Source organism: Pristis pectinata, chromosome 28, assembly GCF_009764475.1.
Source record: "Pristis pectinata isolate sPriPec2 chromosome 28, sPriPec2.1.pri, whole genome shotgun sequence".
NCBI classification, from domain to species: domain Eukaryota; kingdom Metazoa; phylum Chordata; class Chondrichthyes; order Rhinopristiformes; family Pristidae; genus Pristis; species Pristis pectinata.
Genome location: NC_067432.1, coordinates 15,893,921 through 15,918,587, shown reverse-complemented (window position 1 = coordinate 15,918,587; position 24,667 = coordinate 15,893,921). Strand labels below are relative to the sequence as shown.

General features: G+C 40.2%; 1 protein-coding gene across 4 annotated transcripts in view; it reads right to left on the bottom strand.

Annotated features, from left to right (window-relative positions):
- The window catches only part of atp8b4 (ATPase phospholipid transporting 8B4), a 207,194-nt gene that overhangs the window by 98,338 nt on the left and 84,189 nt on the right, over window positions 1–24,667 (bottom strand). For all 4 annotated transcript variants that reach the window (XM_052040689.1, XM_052040688.1, XM_052040691.1 and 1 more), the window contains exon 4: window positions 2,401–2,459. In XM_052040689.1, coding sequence (XP_051896649.1) covers window positions 2,401–2,459 — 59 coding nt within the window. The remainder of the gene's footprint in view (window positions 1–2,400; window positions 2,460–24,667) is intronic.

The following is a 24,667-nucleotide window of genomic DNA, read 5'->3' as shown; positions in this document are numbered from 1 at the left end:
GACTCCTTCCAAATTTGCAAGTTTGCAACTCCGAGTCAGAACCATTCCAATCAATTCGCCACCTTCCCACAGGATTGCACGACTCTTATCAAAGTCACAATTGACTGAACATGTGACTGTGATAATCTATCCTTCTTGATCTATCTGCAACCTTTACGATAATGAATCACACCATCCTCCTCCAAAGTGCCTGGATCCCATTCTACTGGATGGCTCCACACTATCCAACATGGATGGCTAACAATGGCTTCTTCCAGTTGTGTTACCTCTGGTATCTCCCAAGGACCTACCTTGCATGCTGCTATTCATGACCATTCTCTGAAAATACAGCAGCAGTTTTGAAGCATGCTGATGACACTCAGCTCTATTGCACCACTCTCTCTCTCTCTTGGCCCTTCTACTGTCAACAAACAATCAGACTCCTTGACTAATATTAAATACTGGATGCACAGAGAATTATACCAGCTCAATGCAGGCAAGTCTGAAGAGATTCTTTTTTAAAAAATTTTTTTATTATTCCAAAATAAACTTTATTCATCATAAAAAAACAAACTATATACAACAATAAAAGAGTGCAAACCTTTACATTCGTGTATGGATCAATCATTAGTGTTACCTTTTTATCAAAAAACCACAGCACCAATGCCACTCGTGTGGCTCCCTGGGGTGCTGCCCCAATCCCACATTTACAATATTTAAGGGGCTTCCTTGCCTGACCCAGCTCCTCCCTCTCCAGTGCTCCCAACATAACTCCCTGATTATCAATTCCACCCTTTCGCATCTGCCTGTAACTCGATGCCATTTCACTTGAGGTGAGCTTAAGACCACATGCCTGTACTATCAATAAGATGGTTGTTCCACAGTACCATTTGTCTCTGTCCTTACATCAGCTCATCCATGTCTCTGTTCCCTCCAAAAATGACTATTCCAATGCATTGCTGCCTGCATCCCCCGTCCTTTCCTCAAATTTGAAGCCATCCAAATCCCTGATGACCGCGACCTAATTTGCACCTCATCCTATTCACTCTCCATCCCTATGGTTGTTGATCAGCACAGGCTCCCAGTCAAGCCATATCCTGATTTTAAAATATCCATCCCTCTTTTAACTACCTACAAGGATTTAGCTCTTCCTGTCATTGTAATCTCCTCCAGTGCTAAAATCCTGTGAGAAACCTACTCCTCTCCACTTCTTCCAATTTGAACATGTCCTCAAATATAATCTCATGGCTGTGCTATTTTGTTGCCATTTCTTTTGGTTCTGAAATTCCCCCCATAAGCATCTCTATATCAATTCCTCCTTTTAAGATGCTTAAAGCCTACCTCTTCAACTAAGCTTTTGCTCATTTGCCCCAATAACTCTGATGGCATATTTTGTTTGAAAACACTCTTGTGGAATTTACCAGGATGTTGCCTGGATTGGAGAGCATGTCTTATGACGTTAGGTTGAGCAAACTAGGGCTTTTTCTCTTTGGAGAGAAGGAGGATGAGAGGTGACTTGATAGAGGTGTACAAGATAAGAGGCATAGATCGAGTGGACAGTCAGAGACTTTTTCCCAGTGCGACAATGGCTAACATGAGGGGACATAATTTTAAGGTGATTGGAGGAAGGTATAAGGGGGATGTCAGGGGTAAGTTTTTTTTTTACACAGAGAGTGGTGGGCGCGTGGAATGCACTGCTGGCAGAGGTTGTCGGGGCAGATACATTACGGACATTTAAGATCCTCTTAGATAGACACATGAATGATAGAAAAATAGGGGGCTATGTGGGAGGGAAGGGTTAGATAGTTCTTCGAACAGGATAAAATGTCGGCACAACATTGTGGGCTGAAGGGCCTGTACTGTGCTGTAGTGTTCTATGTTCTATGAATGCTTTGGGATGTTCTGTGCTATTGGAGCCACATTTTTGTTGACTTGTTTGACTCTTCAGACAAGGTGAATGCTTGAGAATTATTTGGTTCAAGCCAAAATTATTGCTGCTAATTGAGTGAGATGATGTATCAGATGATGTGGCTTCTAATGTAACCGGGGAGAAGAATGACACCAGGGAGGACGTAAGAATTAACACTTAACCAGCCATTCACCTTGAGCTTGAAACCTAGGACAGGTTAAATTACTGGTATTTAATTTAATGGATATATAAAACATTGGTTCATTGGTAATAATATTTATCATGGTTTGCTGAATTCCTATATAAAGAGCTTTAAACTCTTTTGTTCTGTGGAATGACAGATAAACTTACAAATAAGTACATTCACTTGCTAATAATAAGTATCCAATAATTATACCAACTTCCAAAGAGGTTAGTTTGTGGTTCATCAGAAATCTATAATAATATCAGTAACTTATCAGTAACAAGGAGATTATGGATGGAATATTTATAAAGAGTAATTTGTCACTTACAGCATACTGAAATTTTTCATTATATTCACGGTTGTTGGCTATCACTCGCCTCTCCTCCTCTGGAAAAGAAAACAGAATTAAATCTAAAATGTACAAACAGTGCAAAGAATTGGCATAATCAGATCATATACTTAAAAGAAAGTTGATATACTTCCATTAGAAGCCTCATTATTTCCAGAACTGTATTCCCAATACACTTAAGTCATACTCAGTGTCAGACAGCACACGGTTCACTGTGTTTGAGCTGACTATCAAACACCCATCTACACTGATTTTCTGATTTTCTTCTCATACACCCATCAACCTCAACTGATTTTCCTGCCTCCCAGCTTAACAACGTGCAACTTACAGTGGGCAATTAACGTACCTACCAACATGTTTGGCACGTAGAAGGAAACCAGACTACCTGGGGAAAACCCATGCAGGTCACAGTGAGAATGACAAACTCCACACAGACAGCACCCAAGGTCAGGATTAAACCGGTGTCCAGAGCTGTGAGGCAGCAGTGCTGATTGATGTGTCACTGCACTGCTTTCATTTCAGACAACAATATCCATCACATATGGCCTGTGCCATTAGGGGGTGGAACTTGCTGGGAAATACTGCTGGTTCCTTGGTGAACTGTTGGCAAGTGCCAATGAGTTCAGGACTCCTGCATCAATGCAGAAGTCCAGAACATGCTCGCTGAGCTCTGCCCATGATTTCCACCACTGAACTCCACACAAGGCCTAATGGTACAGCAAGACCTTACTAAATTCCTCAATATTTATGCTGGTAGATCTATCTAACTGCACAACCAATCCATGAGCCTATTCATTTGAATGCAAATTTCACAACCACAAGAATAAAACGTAAGAAAGGTATTTTTTAAGTAACTACTTGTATGGTTTCATATTTATAACTGTATAAAAGTGTATTTAATTTTGAAGTGTTTTATGTTCAAATTTTTTTTAAATCTTAGATTTTTTAATTTGATTTTTAATAGTTTCTGTAAGTCAGAGGTATTCAGAAGCATTGAAAAACTTGACAGCTGGCAAAGGTTGTGGGCCATTTGTAGGTAAGGCTTGTTCTGCCTTCCATATGACCAGCAACACCATGCAGTGCTCTGCCACCACTCAAGTCATCGCCAAACAGGTTCCGGATACCAGGGCAGTGAGGCACTTCAGCAAATTTCAGGCTGTTATATTCCTGGCTGCACATTCATTGGATAATTTCAAACCAACAGCCTAATTACAAGACAATCTTCATGAAGTATTTAGGACTTCAGAACGGTAGTTCTGATGAAGGGTTCTTGATCTGAAACTCTTACTGTCCTTCTCTATCCACAGATGCTGTCCAACCTGCTGAGTGCTTCCAGCATTCTACTTTGTTTTGGATTTTCAGCATCTGCTGATTTTTGCTCCAATGGCTTTCCTATTGTATTTGCTTCTTCATGGCAAGTGGAAACATCAATACTGCAGTTACATTGCCATTTTGGCAATGTAACTTCACAAGTTACCTTCACAAGTCAAAAGCAGGAGATGCAATTACTGGTGGCTATTTATTCCCTTCATATTTCCTACTTGTGTTTTAATCCAAAGTAATTAACCTAATTGAGGTTTTCCTAATTAATCAGATGAGGCTGAGTTTGATCACTTGCCTAGATTATAGGAGATTACCTTTTGTCTTTCATAATAAGAGATGATTTTTTTTTAATAAGGAGCGGCCAAATACTATTTGACCTGAAGGAACAAACTTCTCACATTTAGTAGCAGAGTACAGTCAGTGGTTGGATCTCCCTCAGGGATCTTACTATGTTTCACCTTGTAATATGCGATCAGGACCAATGATCTGTGATTATAGCCAGAAGGCATGAATTTTTCACACCTGTATTACTTGCCATAAGTCTTCTCATTCTACAAACTAAAATCATGTCCTGTGTAGATTTCTTTCTTATTATAATATACTCCTATTTTTCCCATTGCCTTACCTAGTTCTCCCATTGCTTCATGGCAATAGAAGGTGGCCATCTAGTCCATGCCAGCTCTTGGAGCAATCCCATTCCTCTACACATTTCCCTTTAATCAATTCTATTTCACATAACTATCAACCTGCCATCATTATCTGACCACTCACTGATGCCAGAGGCAATTTAAAGTGGCCAGTTAATTTCCCAAATGCACATCATTGGGATGTGGGAGGAAACTGGAGCATCTGAGCAAAACCCATGCAGTCTCAATGAGAACGTGCAAACTCAGCATAGACAGCACCAGAGATCAGAAGTGAAACTGGGTCACTGGAGCTGTGAGTCAGCAGCACTGTCTGCTGTCCCAATGTATCCATCCCTCCAAGCTGGGAGGTTTATAATAAATGTATCCCAGGTCATTGTAATATTTTCCGATTGGCTGGTTGGACAACAATGTAATGGGTTAGATTTTGTCACTCCAGTCCCAAGTCAAATAAATCCCAGTGTTACCTAGTATTTCACGTCCAATGACCACAACCAGCAGATGCTAAAAGTATCAAACAGTGCCTATCAGCATGAATTCCAATATACAGTAGTAATCCAGACATTCTATAACTACATGGAAGTTACAGCAATGATTTGAAAGTTGCTAAGAAATCCTGTATTTATCAGCTTAGTCCAGAACAAAGTATAGCAAGAAGAGTCTTTGTTCAATGCTAAATGTAAGCTTCTAATGGCAAGGATTTACCTCCTTATTAAACACAAACCTGAAAGAGAATATTTTGTATTGAACATGTGGTCAACTAAAGCTGATGTCAAAGAAGAGTGGTGGACCGAGGAATCACACTTGTTAGCATTACAAAGTTAATTGTGTTAACTTTTCTTGTACATTATAATGTAATTTAGCAAACTTGTTTAATGACAATTCCAGACAAGAGTGTGGTAATGCACTTGGGGAAGTCAAATTCTGGTAGGCCATATAGAGTGAATGGCAGAAGCTTTGATGTACAATGAGACTTTGGGATGCATGTCGATCGCTCCCTGAAAATAGCAACACAGGTGGAGGGGATTGTGGAGAAGGCATTTGGTATCCCTGCCTTAATAACCCAAGGTACTGAGTACAAGAGTTGGGATGTCATGTTGCAGTTGTACAAAGCATTGGTTAGACCACACTTGGAGTACTGTGTACAGCTTTGGTCACCACACTACAGGAAAGATGTGGTAGCAATAGAATGAAGAAGAAATTCATCAGAATGTTGCCTGGAATGGAGGGCTGTAGTTATAGGAAGAGATTGGATAAACTAAGTTTATTCTCACTGAAATGAAGGAGGCTGAGGGGTCACCTCTAGGGGTTTATAAAATTATGATAGGCATAGATAGAATAGAGAGTCAGAGTTTTTTTCCCCCCAGGTCAGGTGAGTCTAGAACTAGAGAGCACAGGTTTATGGTGAAAGGGGAGAAACTTAAAGGAGATCAGTAAGTTTTTTCCACACAGAGGGTGGTGTACATCTGGAACAAGCTGCTAAAGGAGGTGGTGGAGACAGATACAGTCACAATATTTAATAGGTGTTTGGACAGGGACTTGGATAGGAAACGTGTACAGGGATAAGGGTCTAAAGCAGCCAAATGGGAATAGTATAGATAGGCACAGTTCGCATGGACAAGGTGGGCTGAAAAGGGCCGTTTCTGCGCTGTATGGTTCTTCTATGACTTAAAATAGCCAAATGCTGAACTTGTTCATAAACACATTAACTGGTGTTCTATAAAAAGAAAATGGAATATCTAGATATTTACACATACCAAACTTGTGCTTTTAGATGGTTAACATGCATACTTCTTCTCAATTTTGACTGTAAATTCATTATTTTGTTTGATTTTTGAAATATTAAAAAAGTTTAGTCTTCATATGTTTAAAATTGGACATTTCTTCTCAATTTTAATCATGTAAATTGATTACTTTGCCCTATTTACAAGAGAAAAGCAGTTGCCTTTCAGGATTGACTTAGAAAAAGTCAGGCCACACAGTAGGTTATTGTCAGTCCTATGTTTATCTACGACTCATCCTGTTGGCAATGAAAGAGCTGTACCTTCCAAAAACATGCTGCTCTTGTTTTTGTCTTACTGCCATATGTGTTATCTCTTCATGCATTCCAGCTGTGAACTGGAGAGAGCCACACTTCCATTCAAAGGCATTTACAATTGAAAGCTGTTACAGGTTATTCACTTTAATGTGTGCTAAGAAAAATCTAGTTCAACAACTTGAGACAGTCAGACATGTGTGATCATCACTAAAAGGCCTTTCTGTTGTGAAAAAAATGCCTGCCATGTGTTCCTTAATTCAGCATTTCTCCAGTAAAGTGATACCACAATCATCACTTAGAAGAAGGTAAGACTTGACCATTTATTTTGTGTGAATGACTATGTTCCCAATCCCATTGGTCAATGGTCGGTATCACAATCTATTGCACCAACTAATCTGCTGGAACAAAGTAACCAGGAAATCTCTCACCATTGGTTCCAGATCCTCTTTCCACTAGCTGCTGGTAATCACATTAGTTCACGTGCTATTTGGTTCATGTAAATTCTTCTTCAGTTATCAGTAGCAATGATGGCCCAGTGATCTATTCCTAATTTATTGACCAATTTAACTCCATAATTTTTTTCCTCACCATCTTCTGCCAAGTCGTACTAAATTTCAACACACTAAAATTTAGCTACATGATGTTCACCCAGTGGAGGTGCATGTTCAGACAAAATATGTAATATTGAAACTATTAGCCAGCAAGTTATTTTCAGTTTTGAACTAATCCCTGTATAGATCATTGAGAAATGTAATGCTAGAACAGCAAATTTCCAAATACACAGCCTATCCAAATAATCACTGTGCAATACTATCGAATGGAGCATCAGAGGCTGAGGACAGACCTGACAGAAGTTTTTAAAATTATGAGAGGCATAGGTAGGGTAGACAGCTGGAATCTTTTCCCAGGGTAGAAATGTTGAATACTACAGTGCATAGCTCTAAGGTGAGATGGGGTAAGTTTAAAGGGGATGTGCGGGGCAATTTTTTTTATTTACACAGAAAGTTGTTGGTCCTTGGAATGCACTGCTAGTGGTGGTAGTGGAAGCAGATATGACAGTGGCATTCCAGAGGGTTTTAGATAGGCACATGAATATGCAGGGAATAGAGGGATATGGAACATGCGCAGGCAGAAGGGATTAGTTTAATTTGACATCATGCTCGGCAAAGACATCATGGGCCAAAGGGCATGTTCTTGTGCTGCACCGTTCTGTTCAATGATGGATTGGACATTCTAATCTATGTTTACATCATTATGGCCACAGCCTTAATAGGCGTGGTAATAATGACTTCACCAACAAACTGGGGAAAAAAAAGTTTTTGTGCTTTTCATCTTTACTGGAGGGAAGTATCCCCATGGATATGTTTGAAGGATAGAAATGTGTTAAGCTGTTTCTCTTGGTTAAGCCATGGCACCTTCTGCTTTCAGATCAGCTAGATGCTCATTCAGGTGAGTTGCTGAAAGGTCTGATGGAAGGTCAACAACCTGAAATGTTAAATCTGTTTCTCTCTCCCCAGATACCTTATCTGCTGAGTGTTTCCACACTTTGTTTTATTTCAGTCTTCTTCAGGTATTCAATAGCACCATAGATGCCACCATTAGGATATGATTGTAAGATAAGTGATATGTTCCCACCTTTGATGACTTGGGGAACTTATCCCAAAATTTGACTTGCACCCTTCAAGACTGCTGATGAAATCTATACCAAAATCTTTGTCTGAATTGTGAATTTAGGCTAACTGGCCTTTGAATGACAATAATCGATAACTAACAGTTTAATCTTTGCCCAATTTAAGTCTTATAATTATGTTTTTAAAAGGCTAAGTAAAGCTTAACAACCTCTCTGCCTCTGAAAAATTAACCAGTGTGAAGTCCCATTCCCTCAGCAGAAAATGATGACCTTTTAAAAAATTAAAATCATTTTTAAGTATTGTTTTTGAATTTTGTTGTTTTGAGATATTTCCCTTAAATTATCTTAAATACTTAAACTGTATTTTTTTTACATCCAACGGTCTGTGAAAATACAATTTGAATTGTTTGAAAAGTTCCCAGCTGTTTGCCCTACCTGCAGATTTTATATTTCCCCTGCAGGGGGCTCTGAATCCAAACTGCTACAGGATGACATGAGCTCTGTGCCGACAAGCCGCACGAAAGGTGAAAGGTGAAAATGTTTCCTTCACAGCTCATAACAAAAAAAAGGCCTGCACTTCTCCAGGTTAAAATCCTTCCAATAATGCTAGCTTGCCGCCTGAATCAGCATGCTTGGGATACAGAGGCTGTGTTGATTTTGTCTTTAGAGACATGACCCACCCATAGACACAGTAACAAATAAAGATCAAACAGGCGGGAGCCTTCATCACTGGCACAGTTTTACATACACACAGCCCTCAGAAAATCAGATAAATTATTACAGAATTAAGTCAATTTTACAGAGAGGAACACAGCAGCTAATGTGGCAGATTTAAATTGCCCATGTATGCCTCCCAAGAGGCCTCTGACTTTAGAACACATAATGTTCTTGGCTATATGAAGAACTAAGTCTTCCAGAAAAATGACCCAAAATGACAATCCAACCCTTTAAACAGCTTCACACTTCAGTTCATTTAATTCCCATCAGTTAAAATAAGTCAAGCTCAAAGATGTATGTGCATTTCTTAATCTAAAAGTAATTGACACTGTTATTACTATCGTCCCCATTCTTATTATAGATTTAAAGTGCTTGATAAGCCAAAGCCACGGTGGACCCTCTGTTGTGTTTGCATTTGGATTTGGTGGCAATGGCCTCTCAGTATTAAAGAATCTGATAGCTGAGAAGGCTATTCAGCCCTTTGTGTTTGTCCGAACTGTGTCAAAGAGCTAGAAATTGCACTTCACTGTTACGAAACACCAACATCAGGGCCATGGTGTTGGGTGGTGTGCCGATGCATATTTTAGTTGAGGGCTCACCACGGCAAAACTCAGTGGTACCACTGAACCCACATTGCATCCTTTGGGGTCAGGGTGAGGCTAATAGTGGAGATTGGGGCCTTCACAGTCAGGCGACCAGGGCTGGTGACGTGGAGCTTGATGTGAATCGGGGCCATTGGTGCGTCACAGGGTTGGACTATCAGGGCCATGCGGCAATCAGGTGATTGATGGCAGTGAGAGGAGCGGCGTTTCCGATATCATGGGAGGGGAAGAAGTATGGAGACAGAAGAAATTCTGCAGGTGCTGGAATCTGGAACAATTCACTAAAAGTGCTGGAGGAACTCAGCAGGTCAGGCAGCATCTATGGAGGGAAATAAACAGTCGACGTTTCGGGACGAGACGCAGGTACGATGCCCATAGATCCCATATGTGGGTCTCAGCCTGAATGACGTCCACGGGTCCTAAGCTAGCACAGTTGCTATGGCAGAGCACCAACGGTGCTCCTGGGATAACATGGACTAACTTCTCCTGCACAGGGAATGATATTGCTTGAGTTGCAGGCTCACCTCATGCTAGGAGGTGTTTAATTACATTTTCAGAGTATTGCAAAATGGTTGTTATTGTGGATATTGTGGAAATATGCAATTCTATGCAATCTAATTCCATCCAATCAGTGGCATATTTTTGCACTTTCCCTACAACCCTGCAAATCCCCCCAATTCCCTGATGGTAGTTATTACTAAATCTGCTTCCTTCACCCTTTCATGCAGCACATTCCAGACCAGAATAACTCAGTGTTCAAAAAACAAAAACTCATTGGCTCCCCTTGGTTTCTTTGCCAATACTTCCAATCTGTTGAACAGGAAAAACTCCAAACGTTCCCAGAACCCTCCTCCTTGGCTAAAGGCCAGTGACCACCCAAGGAAAGGAGAGGCCCCTTTCATACAAGAAATGATTTAAAGAGACAGCTAACCCTGCTTGTTTTAAAATAGGCATTTGTACGGAGGGCTGTTACTTCACCCTAGAAGAATTAGAAATCACAAATACATTTAAGTTCCGCCTGTTACTCATGCTGTTCCACACTGCAACTTGCAGCCTTATGGACGCAAGATAAATAGTCTTATCTACACTAGAAAAATAGTTCAATGTTTACAAGCCCAGGAGGCCTTGGACGGCTGTTCAATGGCTGAAAAAGCAAATTCAGCATGCTCCAAGATTCCATCTACGTTGCTTTGCTCAGTGCTTTACGCTATAAAATAAAAGCATCTATACTCAACTTGCCACCAACACCCTTGGGTATAATTGTGTAGTTGTCCAACATTAACTTATGACCCTGCTGTGTTAAACATGCTTTCTGTGTGTAAACTATTGCAGCAAAGATTTTGAAAACCATTGCTATTTAACTCCTATATTAGTGATTAAACATGTATATTGCTGAGCAGTAAATAGCGGTATCACAGCCACTTCTTTACTGCCTTGCTCCTGCACGTGCTGCAACATGTACAAAATTCTTAAAAGGGAAATACACACTGTTCATAAACAGGGCACGAAGCTTAGTATCACAATCACATGACAGGCGAGACCATCTGAGCCATTACAGGCAGTTACAGGTTAGGAAGTTGTGGGCATGCTATGTTGGCTCCTGAATCGTGGCAACAATTGCAGGCTGCCCCCAGAACACTCTATGCAAAGATGCATTTCATTGTGTGTTTCGATGTACATGTGATGAATAAAGATATCTTTTTTATCTTTATAATTTCTGGTACTTCCAATTTTTTCCAGGTAGAAGTTGGTCAGATCACCAAAACCCAAGAGAGATTCACAAGCACTCCTCCTTTCAACTGGCCGCTTGCTGGCAATGATGGTCCCTCACCAACCCTCCCCCCATGCCATCACTGGGAGCTTCCTCACCCCATCTGTGCTTTGGTGGGAGGCCTCCTCTATCAGTAATCCAGGCTCCATAGAGTTTTCTGTTGCACCAGGAATGCTGAGCGGTGAGAAGCCTCCATCGGGGTGAGAGCAGCACTGGGTCTGCAGCTCTGAAGGTCTCCAATGCACATCCAACATGTGACAAGGACTTCTGCGTCCATCACACTTTCAGCCAATGAGGTCCAGATCTCTAACACCATCTGAGTAAAAAATCTTCTCCTCATCTCCCTTCTAACTCTTCTGCCAAGTGCTTTAAATCTATTTGGCCTGTTTTTTGACCCCTTTGCTAAGCAAAATCTTATAATATTATACACCTCAATTAAGACTACCCTTCATCTCCTTTGTTGCAAAGAACACAATCTCAGCTATCTAATCTTTCCTCACAGCAAAAAAAATTTCCAGCCCTGGCAACATCTTCATAAATGTCCTCTGGAGTCTCTCCAGAGCAATTACATATTTTCTGCAGTGTGATGTCCAGAAATGCACACAGTACTCAGGCTCTGACCTAACAAGCCCTGTAAAATTCTAACATCTTTTATAAAAAGTCAGACGATTGTTTTAAGACGGATATGTATACATATTACTCTGACAAGGTCTGGCGCAAAGTAGTACATGTGGGGGTTGATGAAAGGGACTCTTTATGGCTAACACGAGGAGGCATAATTTTAAGGTGATTGGAGGAAGGTATAAGGGGGATGTCAGATATAAGTTTTTTTTACACAGAGAGTGGTGGGTGCATGGAATGCACTGTCGGCAATGGTTGTGGGGGCAGATACATTAGGGACATTTAAGAGACTCTTAGATAGCCACATGAATGATAGAGAAATGGAGGGGAATGTGGGCATCTTAGAGCAGGTTAAAATGTCAGCACAACATTGTGTGCCGAAGGGCCTGTACTGTGCTGTAGTGTTCTACGTCCTATAACCTTGCTGCTTTCATCTCTGTGTCTCAGCTAATAAAGAAAAGAATCCTTTTCTAACTGCCTTATCAACCTGTCGGACTACCTCTAAGACTCTGTGGTCATTCTGTTCCTCCATATTTTCTCCAATGTTTCATTGCATTACCTCAAATGTTTCCTGATTAAATGCCATTTGACACTTTTCAGCTCAACTTTGGTCTAGTGGGTGGTTAGTTCTACATCATTCTGGTCCGGGAGGATAATCTGTCAACATCCTTGACCATGGGATGATACAACAGCAGGCTAGTCACCCTTCCAACGTCCCATTGTTGTTTCATTTCATTTCCTGCTCCCTGCTGCTGTTCCATCCCTTACTATGAGCACCCATTCCCTGGCATCAACCCTCACATGTGCTACTTTGTGCCAGACCTTCTCAGAGTCATATGTGTACGTATCCATCTTAAAACATCTGTCTGACTTTTTATAACAGGTTTTCCGTCTTAATGTTGTAAGACTACAAAGCATTTTTAAAAATCTGAATGAAATATGGGCAATCTGGAATACTTGACAAGGGTGAAATAGTGATTGGGGTGGGATTGAGGCTGGTGGTCTAAACCATGTAGGTAGAGGATGGGGCTGAAAGTGATGAGTGGGGGAGAGAGGGAATGGAGGAGAGTAGGTTGGGGAAGAACAAAGATCAGTGCCCAAGGCTGGGCCCAAGTCTGCTGACATTAACTTAAAGGTTTTAGCTGAGTTCCTGAAACCTTTGAACCCCAAGAGACACCCAATTAACCCACATTTACATCTCATACAATTTACACAATGGATAAATTTCACCGAGGGAAGGCTTTGACCTTTGTCTTTTAGAAGCACGTTTTCTTCTCAGTCATTATCTCTGCAACCCTGCAGTGGAAGGGTAAACAAAGCAATATTCAAGAAAGCTAACTGACCGAGTTCTGTACATGTGGATCACCAGCAAAGTATGGCTGTGGAAAGAAGACGGAGCACATGACTAAAGATTAGATCAAAAGTTACTGGTTTTTAACCCCTTATTCCAGTTGAATGTTGAATGTAAATGTGGGGCCAAATGTAGAAAAGCCCAATCTTCTACTCATTCAGTACACATAACCATTTAGTGTCTTCTGTTGCTGCAATTTCATAGTCAAAATTTCCGTTGGAATGTAGCACTGAGTTTTATAAATCAGACTCCCTAAACGTTACAGCAGACTCCAAATCCATTGAAAGGAACTAAATTTCCAATGCAAACTGGAGCTCATGGATGACAGACTCTCAGAGTGCAAACTAAAATGTGAGTGTGATCATGTGCACAACCATTTGTATCTGGGTGCATACATCTATTAATTCATTACTGTTCAGAAATAGAAACACAAAAGACTGCACATGCTGGAAATCAGGAGCAATGTGCAACGGCACTGGAGGAACTCAGCGGGTCAGGGAGGTTCTATGGAGGGAAGTAGACAGTCGACGTTTCAGGTCGAGACCCTTCATCTGGACTCTTCAGAAATACATTGCTGAATTGTGATCAGGAGCAAGAGTCTTTTGGCATTTAAAATGCTGAGGCTGTTACTATCCACACTGAGATTAGTTGACATTGATATTGACAATAGATATTGAACTTTCCTGATGTGTAAACTGTCTTTAATGGTCATGCGTTTGGGAGAACAAATCACATTCCCGTTTCCTTGCGTTTATCGGAAAGGGGAACCAATGGAGCAAGACAAGTGATGAAATCTAGTGCAAAGGCAGATCACAATGTCATTTTTGCAGAAGCCCTTAAGATTACAGACGGATGAGAAAAGAATGCAATTTTTGAAAATGCAGTCGCTCCATTGGAAGCTGTGGAAGGACACAACAAACTTAATACAACCGCAGTATAGATTTGCTAAATTCTCCAGGCATCCCCAGATAATTAAAGGGAGGAAAGATGATGGCTTTGCGAATCTAAACAATTTGGAGCTGCAGCAGTCGGCTTTTACAGGAACATAACAATTAGGCAGCTTTATTTTCTCAGGTAAACTCTCATTCAGATGTACACATTAGGTTCATTTATGCACCATCTTAAACAATGTTACAACATCTTGTAAAAGAAATTAATACATATACTTTTCAGTTTAGTAACAGAAAAGCTGATAAGCAGAGCTCTTCGAATAATGGTAAAATTACACTAATTAAGTTATATTAGTGACTCTTGTTCCACTCACCACACTAGCAGCTGTTCTTTGTGGTAAAAGTTTTGAAAAGATAGACATTCAAGCAGATAGTAATAAGATAGATATTTAGAAAGAAAGACAGGCAGGAATAGATATCCAGATCAATTGATAGGTGGGTAGAGGGAGAGGTGGAAAAGGAGAAAAGAAAGAGAGAAAAAAAGTAGTTGAGTTTATATAGTTACATTCGAAATCTCAGAAGGCAATGAAGTACTTCTAAGTGTGGACATTGTTATAATGTGGGGAAATGTATCAGCCAATTTGCACAGTAAGGCCCATCAAAAGTGGTGTGACGTCATAATTTTTGTTGGCATGTATGAGGAAAACAGCCCTAAACAGATTGAAATAAAACTATGGGGTATTTCATCTACAGTTGAGAAACCCTTCGAGCTTAGAAGCAGCACCTGTGATAATGCAGCATCCTTCAGTATTACATTCAGCATGACATTCCTTTTGACTCCATCAATATTGGTAAAATACAGTTTTGCTTGTCCTCATCCAGTTACAATATATACTTGTGTGTGTGACAAAGTGAAAGGATCTGTAGTATTAAGACAAAAGGAACAGCTCTGGATTGTGATTGTAATTATACGTTAGTTGATGATGAATGCCAAAGGATGTGCATTTTGATGTGCCAGCCATCTTAATTCAACCCTGCAACAGAAGGGTAAACAAAGGAATATTCAAGATAGCTAACTGACTGAATTAGTAAACTGGTGACTTCATTGACTGCACAATGAAAATGAGCTCCTTTTAACCATTGTTTTCTTTGGAACAAATGAGTCAAGGGAGAGAATTAACTGAGCGTATACATCAATTGAGAGTCTAGTTTCTACTTGGATCATCTGGGCCCATGAGAATCAGGGGAATGGATAACGTGGGAGATCAGTGCAGGCAAAGACCTTCACTCAGGAAAATCTGAGTCACTATTTGTTCCTAGGGATCTTCTGCTATTTGATATTCAACTAATTACCTTCTATCAGTTGAACCTATGGTGCAGATCATGAATGCCACCGACAGATCCTCAACTTCTCTACAGCCATAAATATACAGCGTATTTTAACGTTACAGGGTTTGAGTCACATTGCCCATTTGTGCTGAGTGAAAGAATAATTAGAAATTAGATTAATATCTGGATCAAGAACAGATGGTCTCCTGGGAAACCCTAAAGACCAACAAGACTAAAATTGAATATCTCAGCTACTTTATTTAAATATAGATCAAGATTAGGAATGGGTTGATTATTTTCCCATATTGCTTTCACATCATTTGTGTAATAGCATTTTAGAACTGGAGTGGGCAAAACAAATGCCATTGGTTTGAATTTCTCTGTTAAAGCAGTTCAGATCTGACCTCTGAAGTAAGAAATGTCATATCTGTAGTGGAAGCTATTTTCTGAAGTTGCAGTAAGGCAGAGTGGAGGAGGTTTGATTCTTCTTGGAACATCAAGCCGTCTTGGGGATTCTTAATCCAGCACTGGTTGTCCAAAATTAAAGAATGTTCCATTATCAAGACCCGGAATTTTAAATCTCAAGAAAATAACCCAACAGAGCAGATGCTTTGTAAATAAATTTAAAGGAACATACATTTTAAGCTGTGCGCATTGTAACTGCAAGGCATGGCTATTTTAACTTTCCATGTGAATAATTTGAAAGAAATCTTCCGGCCCTGGACAATGACATTCTCTGCAGAATTTTGATAGGGTTTCACGGTAATAATAAACCATGTGATCATGTTCAGCAGCAACTGTTTTGCAACACAAGGTATCCTCCTGTGATCCTGCAAAAATCCCAACGCATCTTGTCTGAAGTACTGAGTTAAAAAAATATGTTCAGATGTTAAAAGAGGTGCTGTTTTCAAGTGTTTAAAATTATTTTCTAAGATGTCATCATTGGGTTATAGAGTCTGAAGGTGGAAGCACAAAGATATTGGCCTAAATTTTGCAGTAGTGTTGGTGCAAAACTACTCACTATCAGTGCATCACAGTTCAGACAACAACCTTTGGGTTTCGGACCACCTATATCTAACATCAAAATGTTGCTGTCAGAGACTTAGTCCTCCTCTCTGGCTGTACTGCTTGCAGTCTCTTCCAATGAAACCAGTCATTACAAGTTAAATTTGAGATATTTGTGAACTAATCTTATTGTAAAATACAATGAAAGTGTTATGGTTTGTTTCTTGATGTTTGATTGAATTTTTAATGGAGTTTTAATCCATTGTACCAGCTTAGCAAACATTTTGGTCCTAAAAACAATACTTTATATATGTGGATTGTGATTTCCTCCTACATCAAAATATAGTGGAATTTAAAATCTTTTATTTTATTAAAGTTTTTATTTATGTTATTTCATATTTTGGTTTAATTATCTCTGCATGTTTATTTAGCGCTCTGTAAAATGTTTAGAATTTATCAGAATTTGGCTTTTTTCTCCTTGCTACGCAGTCTATCGTGTTCTTTAATGGGATTGGCTGCTTAGCAGTGTGATCTCTGCTGCTTGACAGAGGAGATTGCCTTCAACTGATGCCAGTCAACAATCAATGTTTTGGAAAGTTAACGATGATGCCATCAAGATTGCAAGAACCAATTGGGCAGTTTTTAAGAGAGATCAGCAAGGAGGTTTGTTGGTCTGCCACTGATGCCTCATCTTTGCCTGCACCCCACCCCAATCTTCCCACCACCCCCCACCACCAAAGAGAAAGGTCATGTAGTCACTGTGTTATTAAAATAATTGATACCCAGGAAAGAAAATTATATGGATTGTCATTCCTTCAACTAAATTTTTAATCTTTTAAAAAAGATATTATTTTATTAAATATTTTAATCATATTACAGCTTTTACTCTAATTATTCATAGATGTTCCAATTATTATTTAGATAATTTTCCATTTCATTCCTTTACCATATAATTTAAAATTTTATTTACAGATTGGACAGACTTACAGACCATTATCAGCCAGGTAATCAGTTTCCCTTGGGTTACTAACCTTAAAAGAATATATTAGCAAATTCATATTTCACATTGGAGCACTGAAGAAATTAATTTTGTTGAGCATAACAAATAGATGCTGCATCTTTGCCTTGGTAGAGCAAACACAATTGCCTAGAAAAACAATTATGTAACATTGTTCTTTATTACACAATTGAAGATGAATTTTGTTTTTTCCCCAGAGTCTTGTTATTTATGGGTGGCTTCACAATTCTTCAAGGAGCAAGTTACTTTTGTGGACCTGATATAATTTCCACATCAAGGACAGACTAGATAGTGTCAATCTATGTACAGTGATCATTTTGGAGTCAGAGTTCTTGGAACATGGTGCCCAGGTAGCAATAATTATTTGCAATTCTAGGGCAACATCGACAAACCAGCACAGCATTGGATGAACACAGGGGCCACATAGATCAGTAACTTACCTTTACTCTTGGGCCACTGTTCAGACCCCCAAACCACCCCCCCCCCCCCCCCCATGTCCCTGAACATGACTTTTGATCTACACAGCGCACATCCTTAAATGGTATTTCCAAGCCTGTGATCTCATGGTCTGGCACCTTCCTGCACCCACCGATTTTCCCACTCTCATAATCAAACAATGCCAGTTACGCAAGCCCAACACTCACTATCATTAAGGAATAAAGGTCATCAATCTGAAATGTTGATGCTGCCTGACCTGCTGAGGATTCCCAGCATTTTCTGTTTAATTTCAGATTTCCAGCATCGATCAATGACCTACACCTCTACCGCCAAACATTGCTTATCTCCAGAACCTATTTCCCGAACCCCACCCACATCATGAAATATTGCCTATCGCCCAAAACCCATCCCACTGACTATTGCCTGGACATCTCCACTACCATCAAACACTGCCCGGCTCTCAAACCATTCCCCACCATCAGCATTGCCCATCTCCCAAAAGCCTCCATTACTATCTAACTGAGCAGGTCAGACAGCATCTATGGAGGGAAATAAACAGTTGACACTCTGGGTTGAGACCCTTCATCAGGTCTCCTGAACCTCTTCCCTATCATCAAACACTGCTGATCTGTCCAAATATCCCCCATCACCCGCACAACCAACAGAAAGATGCAATCTGGTTGGTAGATGATGGCCATTCCACACCCAGACTCTGGGATGGCTGTATATCAATGCTGAAAGGGTGCACTGCCTGCTAGTTCGGCTGCAATAGGCACTTTGGTTTAAATTTCTTAAACGTGCTTTTCTTTAAAATCTAATTCCTTCTCCTCAATTTGCATTGACTTCAGTAATTTTTCTTCCTCCTCCTCTGTTCCCACCGTTGAGGACTACTTCTATGACTGGATACGGAGAAACTGAAAATTGATATGAATTTGCAACAAAGCAAGGGAAATGTCTGCAATTCAGATGATCACTGAAACTGACCCTTGATGGGTAAAAGCTACCAAAGAGGAAGAATTGTCAGAGCGAGGAAGATTATTGGTTGTCTTTTGGGAACTTCTTTTACATCACAGTTCCAAATAAAGCATACCTACTTATTAAAGTTACAAACTTTTCTGTCAGTTTTTGATTAATAGCTTAGCTTTACTGTGAGAATGACATAACACGCACACACACACACCAAAAAAAGGAGATTTTCAATACCCATCAAGATCAGCTGTTAAATGAATCAATGTCCCATTCACTTAACTACATAATCCTCTCGGAGAGCAAAGAAATGCTTCATGGCCAGCAGAGAAAATACTCGAGTTTCTTTCGATTTCTCGAATGCAAGTCCAACAACAAGGCTCCCTCCAGAAGACATCAACAATCCATTACTACAACATCACAGACAGTGAGATACTTAGGTTGTATAACCAGAAGCATCCTGTTCATTCATGAACATGCCAAGTTCTTTTATCAAATATTGCAGTGAACACTAGCCACCTATTTGCTTGGATGGTTTAATCCAGAGGTGTTGAATCCCTTCAAAACAGTAATAGTTTGAGAGGCTAATTTAGCACAAGATCTTATATTCATGGCCTCTAATCCAATCATCTTTATTCATCTCAAATAATCTATCCCATCAGATCAAATCTAATCACTTTTTAAGGCTTCATTCATGTCTCCTCTAAATCTGTGATCCAGGTAATTAAGAGAAGAAAGGTTAGTTTCCAATCTGATATCCTTCTATTGCACTTTCGCCAAATCTGATGTGCGGGTTGGTCAGCTAATCAGCCACTGTAAATTGCTCCTGGTATGTAGGTATGGTAAAGAATCTGGGTGGAGTTGATGAGAACCTGGAGAAAATAAAATGGGATTATCATAAATCAGCTTGATAATTGGCAGGCTCAGTGGACCAAAGGCCCTATGTCCATGCTATATGACACTATAAGTGCAGAGACCACTGAGCATGTGCAATGGTATCAAATATCCTGCTGTGTGAGCTTTGACACAATTTATGCATTCCATCGACACAAGAGATTCTGCAGATGCTGGAATCTGGAGCAACGCACACAAAATGCTGGAGAAACTCAGCAGGTCAGGCAGCATCTATGGAGGGAAGTAAACAGTCGACACTCTGGGTTGAGACCCTTCATCAGGTCTTGACGCGAAATGTCGACTATTTATTTCTCTCCATAGATGCTGCGTAAAGACCTGCTGAGTTCCTCCAGCATTTTGGGTGTGTTATCCATTCCAGGCCTCATGCACATAGGGCCACTAATACAGGAGTAGACGTTTACTGGAGGGTTGAGGACTGCTTCTGCATTAGATGAATGGGTCTAGCCTGTTTATGTTGGCTGCTGACATGTCTGACCTATCAGTCTTTTGCCAGGTGGGCCCACTTTGCTTGGTGTTCTTTTCAAGTCAATGCCCTCCTCTTCACTGACCATGTTGCTCAGTGTTCTCCCTGATTGCATGTTCAAACCCCACAAAATGTTAATCTCTGTCTTGAATGTACTCAATGGCTGATCCTCCATAGTCCTCTTGGGTTGTGAATGAAGCAAATTCATTATCCTCTGAGTGAAGACATTTCTTCTGTGCTTAATGGCCAGACCCTTGTTGGAGACTATGACCCTTGACTCTAAGCAAACCTGCTAGTGGAAACATCTTCTCCACATCTTCCATGTTCAGCCCCTTAAGAACTGTGCATGTTTAAACTAGATCACCTCTCATTTTTCTAAAGTCAAGGGACTTAGAGGGTCAATCTGCTTAATCTCACCTCATGCATCAAGCCCGTCATTCCAGGAATCAGTTGGTGAATCATTGCTGCCCTGCCTCAATTTCACATAGGGAGACTAGATCTGAAGATAATATTCCAGATCGGGTCTCAGGAGAGCCCTTCATAATTGGAGCAAGATATCTCTACATTGGTACTCAAATATATTCACATACATTTCCTAACTGTTTGTTGAACCTGAATATTAGCTAAAAGTAGAGACACAAGAGACTGCAGATGCTGGAATTTGGAGCATTAAATAATCTGCTGGAGGAACTCAGTTGGTCGAGCAGCATCTGTGGGAGGGAAGGAATTGTTGCTGTTTCGGGTCGATACCCTTCATCAGGACTGAAGTCAAAGCACACTGCATCAACTGGATCATCCTTATCAATTCTGGTAGCTGCAACCTCAAAAAATTTTAACAGATTTGACAGACATCTTTATATCCTCTTTAGCCACAGGCAAGGTCACAGAGGACTGGAGAATAGCCAGTGTTGTTCCTTTGTTTAAGAAGGGCAATAGGGGCAAACCAGGAAATTATAGGCCAGTGAGCTCAATGGCAGGGAAATTACTGGAGAAGATTCTTAGAGATAGAATTTACTCACATCTGGAAAAGCATGGACTTATTATGGATAGTCAGCATGGCTTTGTGCGGGGGAGATCGCATCTTATAAACTTGGTTGAGTTTTTTTGAGGAGGTGACAAAGATAATTGATAAGGGTGGGGCAGTGGATGTTGCCTACATGGACGTTAGTAAAGCATTTGACAAAGTGCATCATGGTAGGCTGAAACAGAAGAGTAAGGCACATGTAATCCCAGGTGACTTGGCAGATTGGATTCAAATCTGGTCTGGCCATAGAAGACAGAGGGTTGTGGTGCAGCACTGTTATTCTGACTGGAGATGCATATTAGTCCTCCACTACCCTGGTATGTTTCCCGCTTCTTCCATGAAGACTGATGCCAAATATTTGTTTAATTCCTCTACCAGTTTCTTCTTCCTGAATATAAATTTTCCTGTCTTGGTCTGTGAGCAACCCATGTTAACTTTAGCTAACATTTTGCTTTTGACTAACCTAAGAAGCTTTTGCCATGTGTTCATATTTCTCCCGGGTCTAACCTCATGAACACAAGAGAATAGGAGCAGGAGTAGGCCACCAGGGCCCTCAAACCTGCCCTGTCATTCAATATGATCACGGTTTACCTGTGCTGGTCTCAACTTCTTCTCTGCACCAGTTCTCCATAATCATCCATTCCTTGATTCTAATCTTGTATTCAACTCTCTTTGCATATCAATGTCCTGGTCTTCCTTTGCTGAACTCTGAAATCTTCTCAGTCCTCAAGTTTACTGTTTTTATTTTTGCAACACTCCTTATGATTTTTTCCTTTAATTTAATAATATTCTTTAACTTTGCTAGATAACAGATTTTTTGTTGGTGGTTTTGCCTTAAAAGGGATATATACTGCATATTACTTCCCTTAAATATTAGACATCACTGGTTTACTCTCATACATTTTAATATAGCTTCTCAGTTTACATAACCACCTTACGCCTGGTACCTTTGCTTTACTCAGATGTATAGAGTCATAGACTCAAACAGCACAGATTCAGGCCCTTCGACCCACTCAGTCCATGCCAACCATTAAGCATCCAATACTCCATTTTATTCTCTCTACATCCCATCAACATTTAAGCATCCAATAAGCATCCAATACTCCATTTTATTCTCTCTACATCCCATCAACACCCCCCATATTTTACCATTCCCCTATACGTTAGGGACAATTCACAGCAGCCAATTAACCTACCAACCTGCACATATTTGGGACATGGGAGGAAACCAAAGCAGCCAGAGGAAACCCAAGTGGTCACAGGGAGAATGTGCAAATTCAATAGCACACAAGGTCACAAGAGCCTGTTCGCCTGTTGGTTCATTAACAGATTGATCTAGAAAACCATCTCTTACACATTCCATAAGCTCCTCCCTGACGTTAATACTGCCAATTTTCACTGATCAGTCTAATTGTAGATTAAAACTCTCCAAGATAATTGTACTACCCTAGTAACATGCATCTCTAATTTCCTTAATTATGCAATGCTGTATTTTACCAATACTGTTTGGTGGGAGGGGTAGTGGGAGTGAGGATGCAGCTGCTAGATACAATTCCCAACAACGTTTTCTCACCCTTGCTGTTTCTTAGCCAACATGATCCTACTTCTCGATTTTCTGAACTAAGATTCTTCCTCTCTCCTGCCTTTATTCTATTCCTTAAATTCAGCATTACCCTCTCTGTTTCCATTTTGGCTATCTTCTAAAATTATCCTCAAATATTTAATTCCTAAATTTGGTCATTTAGCAGCCACATCTCTCTAATAGCTAATAAGCTGTACTTCTATTTGTGCCATTAATTCACTTACCTTGTTACATGCATTCAGATAAAGAGCCTTCAATTTTGCATTTGTACTATTCTGTTTTCCCTTTACTTATCAATACCTTGATCTTTCTTTGATGAATTCTAAATTCTCCCAATCCTCAGGCTTACTACTTTTTTCTGGCATTGTTATAAGCTTTTTCCTTTGATCTAACACTATCTACCTTCTCTTGACTTGCTATCTGAATTGTATAGGGGACACAAGTTCAGAGAATTGAATGTGTCTCAAGGGTTAGTGGGGAGAAATGGGTTTTGATTCATGGGTTATTGGCACTACTGCTGGGGAAAGAATGAGGCTGCTCCATTGGAATGGACTTCACTTTAGTCAAATAACTAGGCCTATAGACAAGGCTTTAAAAATAATAGAGGGTGATGTGTTCTAGTGACTGGAAGTTTTAAAAACCTTCCTGATTTATACTACGCTCTATATTAGCATTACTGCAAGGGCGCTGATGTAAAAGTTCCATCAATGTTTTTTGTCTCTTACAGTTTCTAATTTAGTCACCATGAGATTCGTACATTTGTACTTCTGTTTTTTTATTTGGATCTCAGCTGCCCAGCTTCCTTCAGCAGAACTCCTTCTTCATCTTGGCTAAGCCACTGGTTCCCACATGGACTGGATTGTTCCCTTCCCACTTCAAGTTCCTCTCTAGCACTATTTCCACTATTCTGCTGCATTTAAGGAACAAAAATAAAAATTAAAATCTCATTAAAACACTAAGAAATAAGAAGAGGATTTACTTTTTTCCTCCTAATCTCACAGCCACAAATCTCCATTTGAATGAATGCAGACTCGAATCCTACAGGGTGGTTTCCCCAGTGCCATGTTGAGGAATCCCAGCACAATTGTTCTCCATGTGGAATCTAGTGACATATCGCAGGTTTACAGCAGATCTGTGCAATTCTGCGATTCACTCACCTGGGAGCACCTGAATGCAACAATCAGTTTGTGAGAACCCAGCACGACATTACTAGCAGATCAACTCTGAGCTTTTAATTTCATGCCTTTGTAGCCAATATACAACCGCTAGCTTTGTTTCCATAAACTGACAAGTTATATTTGACACAAAAGTTGCAAACAAACTAGAATTTACAAGTCAATGGCACACTGGCACCCAACCTTAGCATGATTGTCCTATTGTATCTATCGCTACTGAAAGTGCATCAAGATTTGAAACAACCACAGGCGACATTACTTTAAAGAGCCTGTAGAAGCTGAGGTCTTCCTAAAACAAAACATGCCGCAATGACTAACTTCACGTACAAGCAGTGTTAGTTCCCAACTCTGCACTAATTCTAATTTAACACTGATAAAGGCATTGGGCAATTTTCACATTGAAAGGGATCTGGAGAATACATTTTCTCACAATAGTAAATTCACAAAGAAAGCATTTGGAATGCTGCACAGATGAAGTAAAGGGACGAGACCAAGAACAACATCAACTGAAGTTCTGAGAAAGCATCAGGTTAACAAGGCTCCACCCAGGAGGTATAAACACAGTTTCTTGCTGCAGCCATTTCAGAAGTCAAATACTGGAGTAGATAAGATAAGATAAGATTTCTTTATTAGTCACATGTACATCAAAACCCACAGTGAAATGAATCTTTTGCGTAGTGTTCTGGGGGCAGCCTGCAAGTGTCGCCACGCTTCCTTTGGAACGTGGGAGGTAACCGGAGCACC